The sequence below is a fragment of the Lolium perenne genome, chromosome 6 (genome assembly GCF_019359855.2).
Source record: "Lolium perenne isolate Kyuss_39 chromosome 6, Kyuss_2.0, whole genome shotgun sequence".
Taxonomy (NCBI): Eukaryota; Viridiplantae; Streptophyta; class Magnoliopsida; order Poales; family Poaceae; genus Lolium; species Lolium perenne.
The window spans coordinates 129,164,851-129,177,713 of record NC_067249.2 but is presented as its reverse complement, the minus strand read 5'-3'; the positions used below and the strand labels follow the sequence as shown (position 1 = coordinate 129,177,713).

The 12,863-nt window shown below is 39.8% G+C and overlaps 2 protein-coding genes across 3 annotated transcripts; one reads left to right on the top strand and one right to left on the bottom strand.

Annotated features, from left to right (window-relative positions):
* The first annotated feature begins 2,420 nt into the window (after positions 1 to 2,420).
* Positions 2,421 to 8,666, top strand: LOC127334563 (protein FAR1-RELATED SEQUENCE 5). Of its 2 annotated transcripts, none has more exons than XM_051361051.2 (5): positions 2,421 to 2,609; positions 4,889 to 7,062; positions 7,439 to 7,497; positions 7,603 to 7,662; positions 7,799 to 8,666. In XM_051361051.2, the coding sequence occupies exons 1-4, from the start codon at positions 2,543 to 2,545 to the stop codon at positions 7,607 to 7,609; spliced, it is 2,307 nt and encodes a 768-aa protein (XP_051217011.1). In that variant the 5' UTR covers positions 2,421 to 2,542; the 3' UTR covers positions 7,610 to 7,662; positions 7,799 to 8,666. The 2 variants fall into 2 exon arrangements, with proteins under 2 accessions (XP_051217011.1, XP_051217013.1); XM_051361053.2 differs by having other exon boundaries at positions 7,603 to 7,686.
* A 421-nt stretch (positions 8,667 to 9,087) lies between these two features.
* LOC127334564 (histone H3.2) lies at positions 9,088 to 9,748 on the bottom strand. Its single transcript, XM_051361054.2, has one exon. The coding sequence runs from the start codon at positions 9,704 to 9,706 to the stop codon at positions 9,296 to 9,298; it is 411 nt and encodes a 136-aa protein (XP_051217014.1). The 5' UTR covers positions 9,707 to 9,748; the 3' UTR covers positions 9,088 to 9,295.
* Between the last annotated feature and the right edge of the window lie 3,115 nt (positions 9,749 to 12,863).

The window sequence follows — 12,863 nt, the reverse complement described above, 5'->3', positions numbered from 1 at the left end:
TGATTCAGATCTTTGTATTGTATATTTATATCTTAACTCGTTGGAGTCGTTGTTGTAATATATCTATTTCTTGTGGGTTCTATTGTAATCATGTTGTAATGTTACCGCTTGTGTTAATTCCTCCGGCATCACGTGTGTGATCTATCGCGCACGTCGTGTTGGAGGGCACCTCAGAATATCGTGCGGATTTCTACGGATTCGTTGGGATCCTCATGGTACCGGTTCCGGGGAGTCACAGCTTCCAAGTTCCAGGGTGCTTCTCCCGATGAAAAAATGACGCTCCAAAAATCCTAGGTCAATTTGAGTCCATATAGGTCTCTGCAAGTGAAAAAAATACACAAAACATGGTTTCCCTGTTCTGCATAGTTATAAACCAAATAAAGTGGATCACTGGTAAGTCCCCATAAATCAATGTAAAACATGGTATTGTCATCATATCTGTTGCAAATATGTGAGAATTCAATATGATAAAGAATAAAGTTCATGTATGCATTTTATATGCATCAACATCCCCAAGCTTAACTTATGCTCGTCCCGAGCATAAAGGTGATAAAATTAACATGAACTTTAATTCAGAATTTATTATATATAGCTTCTAAATAATCATGCAAAGTATCACAAGGTTCAGTCAATAGAGAATGATAATAAGTAATATGAACTCATCAAGTGATAACTCTTACATTCTACAAATCATACATAATACCCCCTCTGTTCCGTTCTATAGTGCATATAGTTTTTTGGCACGGAAATTAGCGCAAGAGTATTATTTACACAAGACCCCGTAGCTGAATGATTTGAGATCAACGTAAAATTTGAGAAATCCATATCTTCCTAACTTACTATAACAAATCCGACAAATCTTTTTTATTAATTCTCCATATATGTGCAACCAAGTTCAATTAAGGAAAGTAAAACATTGCTACCTAATTTTAAGAAATCGTTGGGCCATGCATTAGGAATATCAATTAATTGTTTCCAATTTTGTATGGATTTTTTCTCACGCATATTGTGTGGGACCTGAACGTGGGAGGGGATAATTGAAAAAAAACCAAGCTACAACCTTATATTCTGAAACACATGCCAAAAATCTATAGGCACTATAGAAATAAACGGAGGGAGTAGTAAATAGCATTGTAAGAAATATGAATGATAAGTAATATGAATCGTAAAGCATACTTAGGAGAATCCTATAGAATTATTGGAAGACTCTTTGTCTTCTCTTTTCAGGAATATTTCTTTGACTCTTGGACACAAGAAAGTAAGCAGGAAATGTATAGGCTAAACCTCCAACAAAATAAAAAATAGAGAGCATAAAACATGGTTTTGAGTTATGCAATTCATTTCAACAATAATAATAATAATAAAGATATGGTATCAAGTATCTCATGTATGAAGATATCTATGTGTCATGAGTTTGACCCCTTATGAGTAAGTGTTGCCTCATTTTCTTGATTGCTAAGGACTACACCTCCCGTTTCACAACTTCGGGTTACCAAGACTTTTCAACATATATGTTTCAACCAAATATCTCAATGGAGTACCTTCATGCCGCCTGTAGGAAGGACCAAAGGAGATGGGTACCTCAACTATAGGCCATCCATACCGAGACAACATGAACAACAGACGTTGAGCATCCTCTCTAACTCTCTCTCACTTTTTTCGCATATTTTTTTCTTTCTTTCTATTTTCTTTTTCCACTTATTGCTATGCTATGTTAATTCTTAATACAATATTGATGAAGTTTCTTTCTTATGAAGTATAAGAGAGATGTGTAGCATCATCTCTATGTTAGGATGTGATGCCAATATTAATTCTGATCTTACATATACTATTATTTTCACATCATGTGAGATCGCGTTTTGTTCGGTTGCATTCCGAATTGATCCAACCCTGCCCCCGTTCTTCTTAAGTTTTGTAAAGTTTGAAAATATTTAAAAAATCTGAATCTAAACAAATTTAAAAATCTGAACAAATTTAAAATTTGATCATTTTGGAAAATATTTTTTTCCAAATTGAGCAAAATTTAAAATTGAATAATTTTAAAATTTTGAACATTTTTCGGGATTGAACATTTTTGAAAATTGTTTTTCCCTAAATTTGACTATTTTTAAAATTTGAACAATTTTATATTAAAATATTTTTAAAATGCACATTTTGAAAAAACTTATGAAAAAAAGAATCAGAAAAGAAGAGAAAAAGAAAACAGAAAAAAATAAAGAAAGAAAAAAAAACGAAAAAAAAAAAAGCGAATTGGGCGGACCAGGCCGGCCCATACCGCACGCGCGGGGGGGTGCGGCGCGCGGCAACCGCCGATCTGGTCGGCATATAGGGTTTGTCTGCTAGACATGCTCTAAAGTTTGGGCAGCGTGTAGTGGGCCAGTAAAATCAGAGGCTTCTCAGCCCACTCTTTTTTTTCTCTTCGGATCCTACGAAGAGTCGAAGAACTTCTCAATTCACAGTCCAGCCGCCGTTGTTGCGGCGGCGAGCCCCGACCTGGCCTGCGCCGAACTGCTAGATTCCTCAGAGCCGAGGCTTTCCTTCGATGCAGGCGACGAGCTCCGCCTCTCGGGAACCCGTTCCTCCTCCTCCTCCTCCGCCCGCCTTCTCAGGTTTTCTTCTCTTCCCCCCTTTTCCGGTACCTCATTCTCTAGGCTTTGCACTTGTTGATGGCTTGGCAGCAATAGTGATTCTCGATTTGGAATTATGGACCAATTTATGGGTAACATTAGTTGCAGACGCAATACTTGATGTTTGCATAAAATAGTCGTAGTTCTCTTCTGCACTCTATAGGCGCATTTCATACTTATTTTATTTAACATTTTAACTTAGGGTTCAGGGCCATCTCCAGCAATTTGGGGCCCCGGTGTGAAATATAAGATGTTAAAGCGACACAGGCCCTTAAATTTCTTTTGTGCCTCTTGGCACATGTTGATCAGAAAATTCATCTGAAGCGTGTAAAGTTTGACTATCCATAACTCGCACAGAATCGTACACTGCCGAACCACAACAGCACAAAATATTTTCCTTCTTCGACAACAAACTTGCAATGTTTTATTCAACTGAAACTCAGATGTGTTCGTGATGTGTGTGATGAAGGGTAAAGGGTAAGCAAAGCTAGCAAGGCAATCAGCTGAAAATCTAGGAAGGCACCCGCAAAAAAAGGTAGCAAGGTGTTGTGATTCCCACTTTGCTAGTTGATGGCCCTGGTACACTGTCCAATGGACTTTGGCTTGGAGACGATCGGGAGATGCATGGTGTAGTCCTGCGGGGAAGGGATTTGGACCTGCCGACCGTGGTATTGTTTTTTTAAGCAAATCGAATTGCGAGCTGTAATGCGCTTGGGCTGACTCGGGGGCCCCAAAAAAATTGGGGGCCCTGTGCAGTCACAAAGGTCGCACATGCCTATCGACGGGGCTGTTAGGGTTGTACATCAAGGGGAAAAAATTTATTTAGCCTGACATAAAATTTAAAATGCACCTGGCTGTCCAAAGTTGGGGTACTACTGACACTGTGTCACTAGTTCAGTTACGTAGATACTTAGATGATGTACAGTGCAAGTGCTTGGAGACATGTAGGATTGTTTTAGTATTTATTTTAAAACATGACTGCTTGACTAGACACAAATGCTTCAGAGATGCTTATGCAGCTACTGCAAATGTATATAATAATAAATTATCTAAGCACCAATAAAGAGGAATTGCACTGGAGTAAACGAAATGTAGGCAAGTGCTTAATATGTGATTGTCTTCTCTCTGTTTAAGCACTCACAGATAAGCACTTTGCATTGTACGTACCCCTAGATCGTTGCCATTTACTTGTGTTGCATTCCATTGCTTAAGGAGTTAAAAACTCTGCCCGGAAATTGTGCAGCACTTCTAAATTATGCAGTACTTGACCTAGTTCTTGAATTAAATTGTTTGACGCAGACAGGTTTACTATAGATTGGGGTGCTTTAGTTGGACCTTTCAGTGTTGAAACACTTCAGGGAACACGTATGTGGAGGAAAGCAGCACAGGTCGACAGGGGCAGATACAAGGGGTGGGGAGGGACCCTAGTAGATATTGCTGCATTGTCTTTTGAGGGAATAGATATTGCTGGTTAATAGTACTAGTATTGCAGGTTATGTAGTTCAAATTAGTGATCGGCTCATTAGCATCCTAATCCCAAAGAAAACTACCAATATGTGACTCATAACCCACAAAGCCAACATCCTCATACCACAGTACAACCAGCCCAATCCAGACATCCAGTCACCTAGACACCTAGTCAGGTTGATGTGCGGCACTGAAAAAACAAGGTCCACGTTAGTCCAGAGAGAGATTAACTATTTTCTTTGAGCTACTGGTGCCGCTCATGGTACTCAAGATAGCGATCTGTTGAACTATATATTGTTGTCGATGTTGCTCACTATGGTAGCCATAGCGTCTCAGCTAGGCACAACCTGCCACCACTTTGGCCAGCCTAATCAACTGATCAAGGATTCAAGTATACTAGTAGCTATGTGTTTGATCAATTGTAAATTACTGGCTAGAGGAAAGAAATTACTTGATCACTGATCAATCTAGTTTATTTGTTTGTATGGTCTGATCCATGTCATTATTATTTGGTTTGTTTTTTCTAGATTAATATGCCTCTTTTCAGCTATTCGTTTTGCTAAATAAAAAAAAATATATCAACTTTGTCATCTTTCAAGAGTGAAGAAAAGACATCAATGATACATAATCAGTTGGTTTATGAGTTTGATAGTTGTAGATCTACAGTTAATTAAAAGAGATGTCCATTTCTTTGTATTGCTATATGCAATGTATCCCGCAATTTTTTTTTTATCTTGAGCTATCATTGTCTTCTTCGCCCCCCTCTGGTGAAAATCTTTGGTCCGCCCCTGCAGGTCGAAGCATTGGCAGTTTTGAAGAGGTCTGTGGCGATTATACACCACGCTTGGGTCAAGAGTTTTCCTCTGATCATGAGGCATACGAGTTTTATCGGTATTATGCTTCGAAGCTGGGATTCAGTATCCGGAGAGAATATGCAAACATAAGCAAGAAAACTGGTGAGATATCCTCGAGAAAATTTGCTTGTTCAAGGGAAGGGTTTAAAGCCCTAGATAAAAGAACCAACTACACGAGATCTCCACAGCCCGATACAAGAACAGGATGTCATGCTAGTTTGGTTCTTAGGCGCAAAAATGAAAATGCGAAGTATAAAGTATATGCTTTCGAGCCTCAGCATAATCATCCTTTATTCATTCCGTCATGTGCTAATCCTTCGCAAAGAAAGTTAAGTGATGTTGAACCTTTGGAAGCTGGTAACTATGTTAATGCTAGAATTACCAGTGAAACAGAAAGCAGAAATTGTACTCTTGCTGAGAATGTTGTTGATTCCAGAAAAAAAAATCAAAACCCGTTATACATTAGGCGGCAAAGTGAAATCAGGTATGGGGAAGCTGGTGCTCTGTTGAACTTCCTCCAAGACCAATCTCTGTCAGATCCTTCATTTTATCACGCTGTACAGCTGGATGCTGAAGATAAAGTTGCGAACATTTTCTGGGCAGATGGGAAGATGGTTACTGACTCTCGTCAATTTGGTGATGTTGTCTCCTTTGAAATCGTCTCCAGAAACAACACTAGCCTTCGACCATTTGCCTCTTTTGTTGGGTTTAATAATTATGGGGAGACTGTATTGCTTGGGATGGCACTTATGTATGATGCTACTGGTGAATCTTTCCAGTGGCTATTGGAGACTTTTATGCGTGCAATGTCTGGAGGAGTACCTAGAACTTTTTTTTCACATCAAGATGCAGTTTTAGCAAAGGCTATCTCATTTGTGATGCCTGAGACACGCCATGCTATCTGCACAGGGCACCTAAAACAGGCTGCAAAAAAGAAGCTAAGCCACCTCATCAGAGGGGACTGCAATTTCATGAAGGAATTCAAAGCATGCATCAACGATTATGAGGAGGAAATTGAGTTTTTTTCTTCTTGGGAAGCTATGATTAGTAAGTATAACCTTCATGATAATGTGTGGTTACAAAAGGTATTTGAAGAAAAAGAGAAGTGGGCTAGACCATATATGAAGCAGACATTTTCAGCTGGGATGAAGAACACTCAATTGAATGAACGCCTGCATTCTGATGTTCTGGATTATCTAAGATCTGACGTAGACATAATGTTTTTCTTGAAGCGTCTTCAAAAAGTGATCAATGACATCCGGTACAGAGAATTAGAGGTTGAATTTAGTTCGAGACTCAAGTTGCCAGGCTTCAAGATTAGAGCTCCTATTCTTAGACAAGCTTCTGAGGCCTACACAGATATGATATTTCAGCTTTTCCAAGAAGAATACGAAGAGTTCCAATCAGCTTACATTGTGAATCGTGATGAAAGTGGACCATGTCGTGAGTATATTGTTGCAATTATTGAGAAGGAAAGGCGATACAAAGTTTGTGGGAACCCTTCTGAGCAGTCTGTTTCATGCTCATGTAGGAAGTTTGAGACACTTGGTTTCCTGTGTAGCCATGCTTTGAAAATTCTAGATACCATGGATATTAAGTATCTGCCAGATTGTTACCTCTTGAAACGTTGGACCAAACATGGCAGGTGTTTGACTGCACCGCATGTTGAAGGTCGTAAGGTTCAGGCAGATACCACATCAGAATTTTCTAGCCGCTACCAATACTTGTGCCCAGTATTTGTTGAGCTTGTTGCTCGAGCGTCAGAATGTGAGGAATCCTACAGAGTGCTAGACCAATGTTCAGTAGAACTCCGGAAGAAAGTTGAAGAAATATTGCAAAAACAAACCAGCATTGATGCATCTGCCCCTCAGCCTGATGTTGAGGATATCCAGATATCCTTAAACACCACTGACAATGAGTCAGAAAGAGCAGTGGACTATTCTAGCAGCACAAGAGCAAAGAGACCAAAGAAGAAGGGTCATAAAGGGATGTGCCCACCAAGTCGTTGCATTGGGAAAGGCTTGCAGAAGAAGAAAAAGGTGCAGCCTGAAGAACCTGCAACACAGCATACTGTGTGGGATGCTCCGACTCGACCTGGAAATGTTTTCCTTCAGGTAATTTCAGCATTTTCTTTCGCTATGGTAGTGTATTTGTATTCTTCATCCCTTATAGCGTTGCAGCGCGACTGTAATCATATACTCGTTTTATTCTAGACAAATAGAATAATGGTGCTCCTATTTCTAAAAACTGAATTGGACATTTCTAAAGCAGTATTTCTAGGAATGTAGTAGTAGGTTCAAATCAGTAATGATTTAAATGATCCAGAACCTTTCACTTCAGAATGTTTCCAGTGTCATTCAGGAACTCTTATGCTGAATTGGGGCATGTATCCATAGTATAATCTTCATCTGCTTCTGCTGACCTATGTGTGTGGTCATTTTGTCACCAGATATTTAGTTTACTTTAATTCTTCATTTCTCCTCTATTCAGGGGATTGACCTTTCACAGCCATTTCCAATGGGGCAAATGAATTATGAAGGAAATCAAGAGTACGGCCAATTTGCATTTCATTCTTTTTGTGAAAAAGAAATGTGCATCTTACGGTCTTACCTAAGTACTTGAAAAAATTTACTCACCTGCCATTGCCTTTTCAGGAACTAAGGTTTGTTCCATATCATACTCTGCCATCAGGTAACAACCAACATAATCAGCAGGTACACTATGATGAAGTTTTGCAGGTGCTTCTGTACTTACTTTCTAGTTTTAAGTGAAGACACGCTATCATTAATCTTGGGCCCTATCACTTCTTTCTTGGCCGGGGTTTCAGTAATTTGCTTTCCATATTTTCAGGCCTGTAAAAATCAGTAGCTTTGTCTCAAGTGAAAGGGACCGAGGACATGATATCCATTTGTCTGGATACATCTGACATCATATGTTCAACCCAAGCAGCACACGCAATGCAACGAACTGAGATAGCTCTTGTTCACAAGTCTCAGACAGAGCAGATTACTCAACTCCATATGCAATTTTTGTGTCAACAACTGGAGAACTTGAAGGCTACCGACTGACACTCGCCTTTGCGAAAGTCCATCGCCACTGCATGTCCATTGAACGCCATTCCCTTTCCCAGTGATGCAAGGGATTGCACACTGCAATGGATTGTGGTACTAGCTTTGTTGCAGCTTATTGGCGGAATCAGATGGGTATGCTCTTGTGTGGCATACTGGCATGGCTCCTAGTAATAGTTATAGCCTGTACATAACCAGTTAGTGCTAGTTTGTGTGAATGTGTTGACGAGTCTCGACAGAGCTGATTACAAGGCTGTCGACTGACATTCACCTTAGCAAGCCCATCCTCACAGTACATTTGAAAAGAAGTCCATTCTCAGTAATGTGAACGCTTGAGCATTGCAATGAACTGTGGTGTACCTTCCTTTCAGCTGAAGCAGAATTGGATGGGTATACTCTTGCAGTCTTGCTCTTGCGTACAATGTACATAACCATGTAGTGCAAGTTTGTGCATCTCAGACTGTCTTAATACATGTATTTGTAGGTATGGTACAATCATCTATCTTGATTCTTGACCAAGCAGGTGTTGTATTGCACTATGATCATTGTTGGTATGAACTATTGAAGTCTTGGACATGTATCTCCTCAGCTTGAATGGTCCATGCCATCAGATGTAGTACAAGAGTGTAGTATCTTGAATTTTTTTCAAAGCATCTTGAAATGATTGTTGTGCAAAATGGTTCTGTACTCCAATCATGTACGCCCCAAATTTAACATCTACTAGAATTGCTCTGTTGGTTAAGTGAAAAAAAAAAACCAACAGATACATACTGAAATGGGACTGCATCAGGTACACCTCAAATTTAACATCTAGTGAAATACATCTGTGAGAAGAACCCACAACTGCAGATACTGTCTGTCAGTCTTGAGCTTTGCAGTTTCTTAATATAAAAAATGAAACTTAAATACTGGATCTGAAGGCCACACAATCAGATGAAAACATGAAACTGGCAAACATTCAAAGCTGAATCTTAATCCAATCGGATGGAACGAACAGGAATTGGTATGGAATCGTAAGGACGAACAGGAATTGTAGACGACATGCACACAGTAGAATAATTGGCTAAGAAGTTTTCAGATAACATCACATTTTTCTTGAAAGATAAAAGTCATTACACGGCATCACAGGATAACGAGTAGGTTACCCATCTAGCAGATCAGAGAACACAACGCCTAGCCCTACGAACCAAACGGAACAGACACGGAACGAACACAAGAAGAGAAACACAGATCCTAGATGGCAGAAGCAGCAGCAGCAGCTCGAGTGAGTAGGAGGCGTCTAGGCCCTCTCGCCCCTGATGCGTCGCGCGAGCTGGATGTCCTTGGGCATGATGGTGACGCGCTTGGCGTGGATGGCGCAGAGGTTGGTGTCCTCAAACAGTCCGACGAGGTAGGCCTCTGCGGCCTCCTGCAGGGCGGAGACGGCGGAGCTCTGGAAGCGGAGGTCGGTCTTGAAGTCCTGCGCGATCTCGCGCACGAGGCGCTGGAAGGGCAGCTTGCGGATGAGCAGCTCGGTGCTCTTCTGGTACTTGCGGATCTCGCGCAGCGCGACGGTGCCGGGCCTGAAGCGGTGCGGCTTCTTGACGCCGCCGGTGGCCGGGGCGGACTTGCGCGCCGCCTTGGTCGCCAGCTGCTTGCGCGGCGCCTTGCCGCCGGTGGACTTGCGGGCGGTCTGCTTGGTGCGGGCCATTGCTGCTTGGAGGATTTTATTTTTTTTAACTCTGCTTGGAGGATTTGGGAATGGAGAGGCTTGATTTGAGCGTGGGTTTGGGTGGGTATTTGTAGTGTGGGGTGCGGGGAGCGGCCAGGCGGGAGCGGGGGAAATTTTGGGGGGTGAGCGCGGTGTTGGATGGAGGTGGACGGTGGAGATGGGGTGAGGTTGGGAAGGCGATCCGCGGGGTGGAGGCTGCTGGGTTTCTATTGGTTAAGATGGTACTGGAGAGGATCGACGGTCCCATCTGACAGCGTGAAGTATGTGGTTTTTCGCTCCTTCAGCTTGCCGCTTTTGATTTCCGGTGGCGGGCCATGCCGGGAAAGTGGAAATGGAAATCTGAGATTACGCGCTTGATTCATATGCTCCAGGGTTAGAAACTTAGAATAATCTTGATTCATATGCTCCAGGGTTAGACAAGTTCATGACCACGTTCCATGTCTAAATGTAAATTTTCTGCGAGAAAAGACAAGTTTGGTGGCATGTACGCTTGTACCAAGAAAACAATGATGCTTCTAAAAATTACTTGGATTATCATTTCAAGACATTTTTTGTTAATTTTGCTCGACCCACACCATATGTCTTTCTTCAGGATACTTTCTGCATGCATATGAAAGATATCCGCAACAATGATATACTCCTCCGATTTAATGGATAAGACTTATATTTTTCCAGAAAAGTTAAGCCAACTTTTATCAACTTTTTATAAAATCTATCAACAAATATGGTATTCTATAGACATCATATGAAAACATATTTTATGATGTCTCTAAGGATGTTGATTTATATTTTGCATTTCTTTGTACAAAATTTATCAAATTTTACATGGTTTAAATTTTAAAAATTATAAGTCTTATTCATTGAAACGGAGGTAGTAGAAGAAAACATATTTTTAACTTACTGGATATTTTAAGTGCTTTTAATATCCATCCTAGTATTGAAAATGCAACCATACTAGGTTGGGATCCTGAAACAAAAAACTGATGTACATGGTGATTGGTGGAAGAATCACCTAGGTGTAACTTATCATATTCACGACTTGCCTTGTCTTTATATCTACTATTTTTATTACAATATTCGCCCTAAGCATGCAAAGTGTAGGAATGGGCCACCTCCTTTATATCTACTATTTTTATTACAATATTCGCCATGAGCATGCAAAGTGTAGGAATGGGCCACCTCCGAACTTGGAATAGCAAGATGTTATGTTCGGGAGAGCAGATGTCACGGGAGAATTAGCAGCCATTGCAGGATAAGAAGAAGATGGCAATCGGTACCAATTACATGCATATCCGAGATGCAAAAACGTTATTAGGGCAATAGTATGGGACAAAAAAAACATCAGTACCTATATGGGAGAATATCATGCCCCGTCAAGTAGAGAGGGTACAAGTATGGAATCATATGACCCGTACCCGCATACTCATCTACCCATCAAAAACTTTAACAAGTGGCCTTATGTGCTGCCAAATTCCTTTTATACTTTATTGTGAGTTTGTGAACTTAGAGGGTATGACTATGTGCTGTTGTTTATAACTTTGTGTTGCTCTTTATCATTTATGACGTGTTGTTATTTGTGAGAAATTGAGAATATTTTATTTTACATTATATGTTGTTATTCATACGTACACTAGTCAATAGTCAATTGTACTTGCTTTGCATGTTATCTTGTTATTCATAATTACTATAACGATTTAGTGAATGGAAACTGAAGGAACAATGAATTTGGCGTGGAATCTTAGTATGTGATATTTGAAGCGAAAATTTATGTAAGTGTCTTCTTATGTTTGCATCAAGCACAATGCATATATCAATGATATTAATTGTAACGAATATAGTAGTCCGGACAAATGGCTCTTGCGTTTCAGTGAGCCTTTTAGTTTGAAAAATTCGAAAATCATTTCCAAAAAATCAAAAAATGTAGTCAATAATATATACTAGAGGCGTGCAAAATCTCAACGCAAAATTCTTGATATTCAAGGCTACACAAGAAATGGAAAAAATCTAATAACTTTTTAGAGTTTTGAGAATGTGCACTCTTCACTGTGCTCATATTCACACTTCTATAAATTTTGCGTATCCTAGAATATTAAGTACTATCCCTGCACATAAAAAGATGTCTTAGTATTTCACATTGAGATTTTGCATACTTGTAGTATATATCATTTGACTACATATGTGTTTTTTAGACTTTTTTGAAACTTTGTAATATGATTCTTTTTAATAATTGTGCTCGTCCTACCTTTTGAGTTTCCAACAAAGCATAGCCTTTTCACAAATACTTAATTTATTGATGAAGTATTGTGAAATCTTTGAGCTTATCAAATTAAAAATTTAAGTTTCCCATACTAGGTGAAAGGAAAAAAAGAAGTCTTTTTTATCTTCTCATTTTGTTAGTTTTTCTCATTCTGGTGTTAGCTTTGAAGATAAAAAAATGGGTGATTTTTATGGGTTATTTGCAGATTTCTCTCCGTTCTAATTCTCGTCCATATCATCATACTTAACGTATCTTTTTTTAAATATTTATATGCATACAACAGTACACGAGTAGGTTGCCATGAGTGCAACCACATGCATGTTTATCCACTTCTATCAATCCAAACTCGCTCACACACAGTACTACAATCGTTGCATGAGCCGTGTTCTCTGGTGAAAGTTCTAGAATGTGAGTCACACACTGCGTATGGTAGACCCAACACGAATCCCAGTAATAATAACCATAGGATTGCCTTTATCCAACGCTATATGCGGTGCTACGAATTATGGAATTTGATTGAGACAATAAGAGCCATCCGATTGTATATATAGATCCAACGGTTCATATGATGTGCTATTTGTACACTATATAGTGGACATGGTCATATTTTGCTATTTACCACTATTTATAATCAATTTAATATGTTGTAAACATGGGTATTTTTACCCGGGATATCCATTACCCAGTTGGGTGGGAGTGAGGGATTATGGAAGAAAGTTATACCCATCGCCGAATGTTGGTACGGATTACAGGTAAGATCTTTTTTTGAACAACTGGTGGCGCCGGGGGCGCCGAAATTTTATTCAGCTCATAGACAGTTTACAACATGTAGTACAATTCCTTGTTCAGAAAAATGGGAAAGAGTAAGAGCAAATGGGC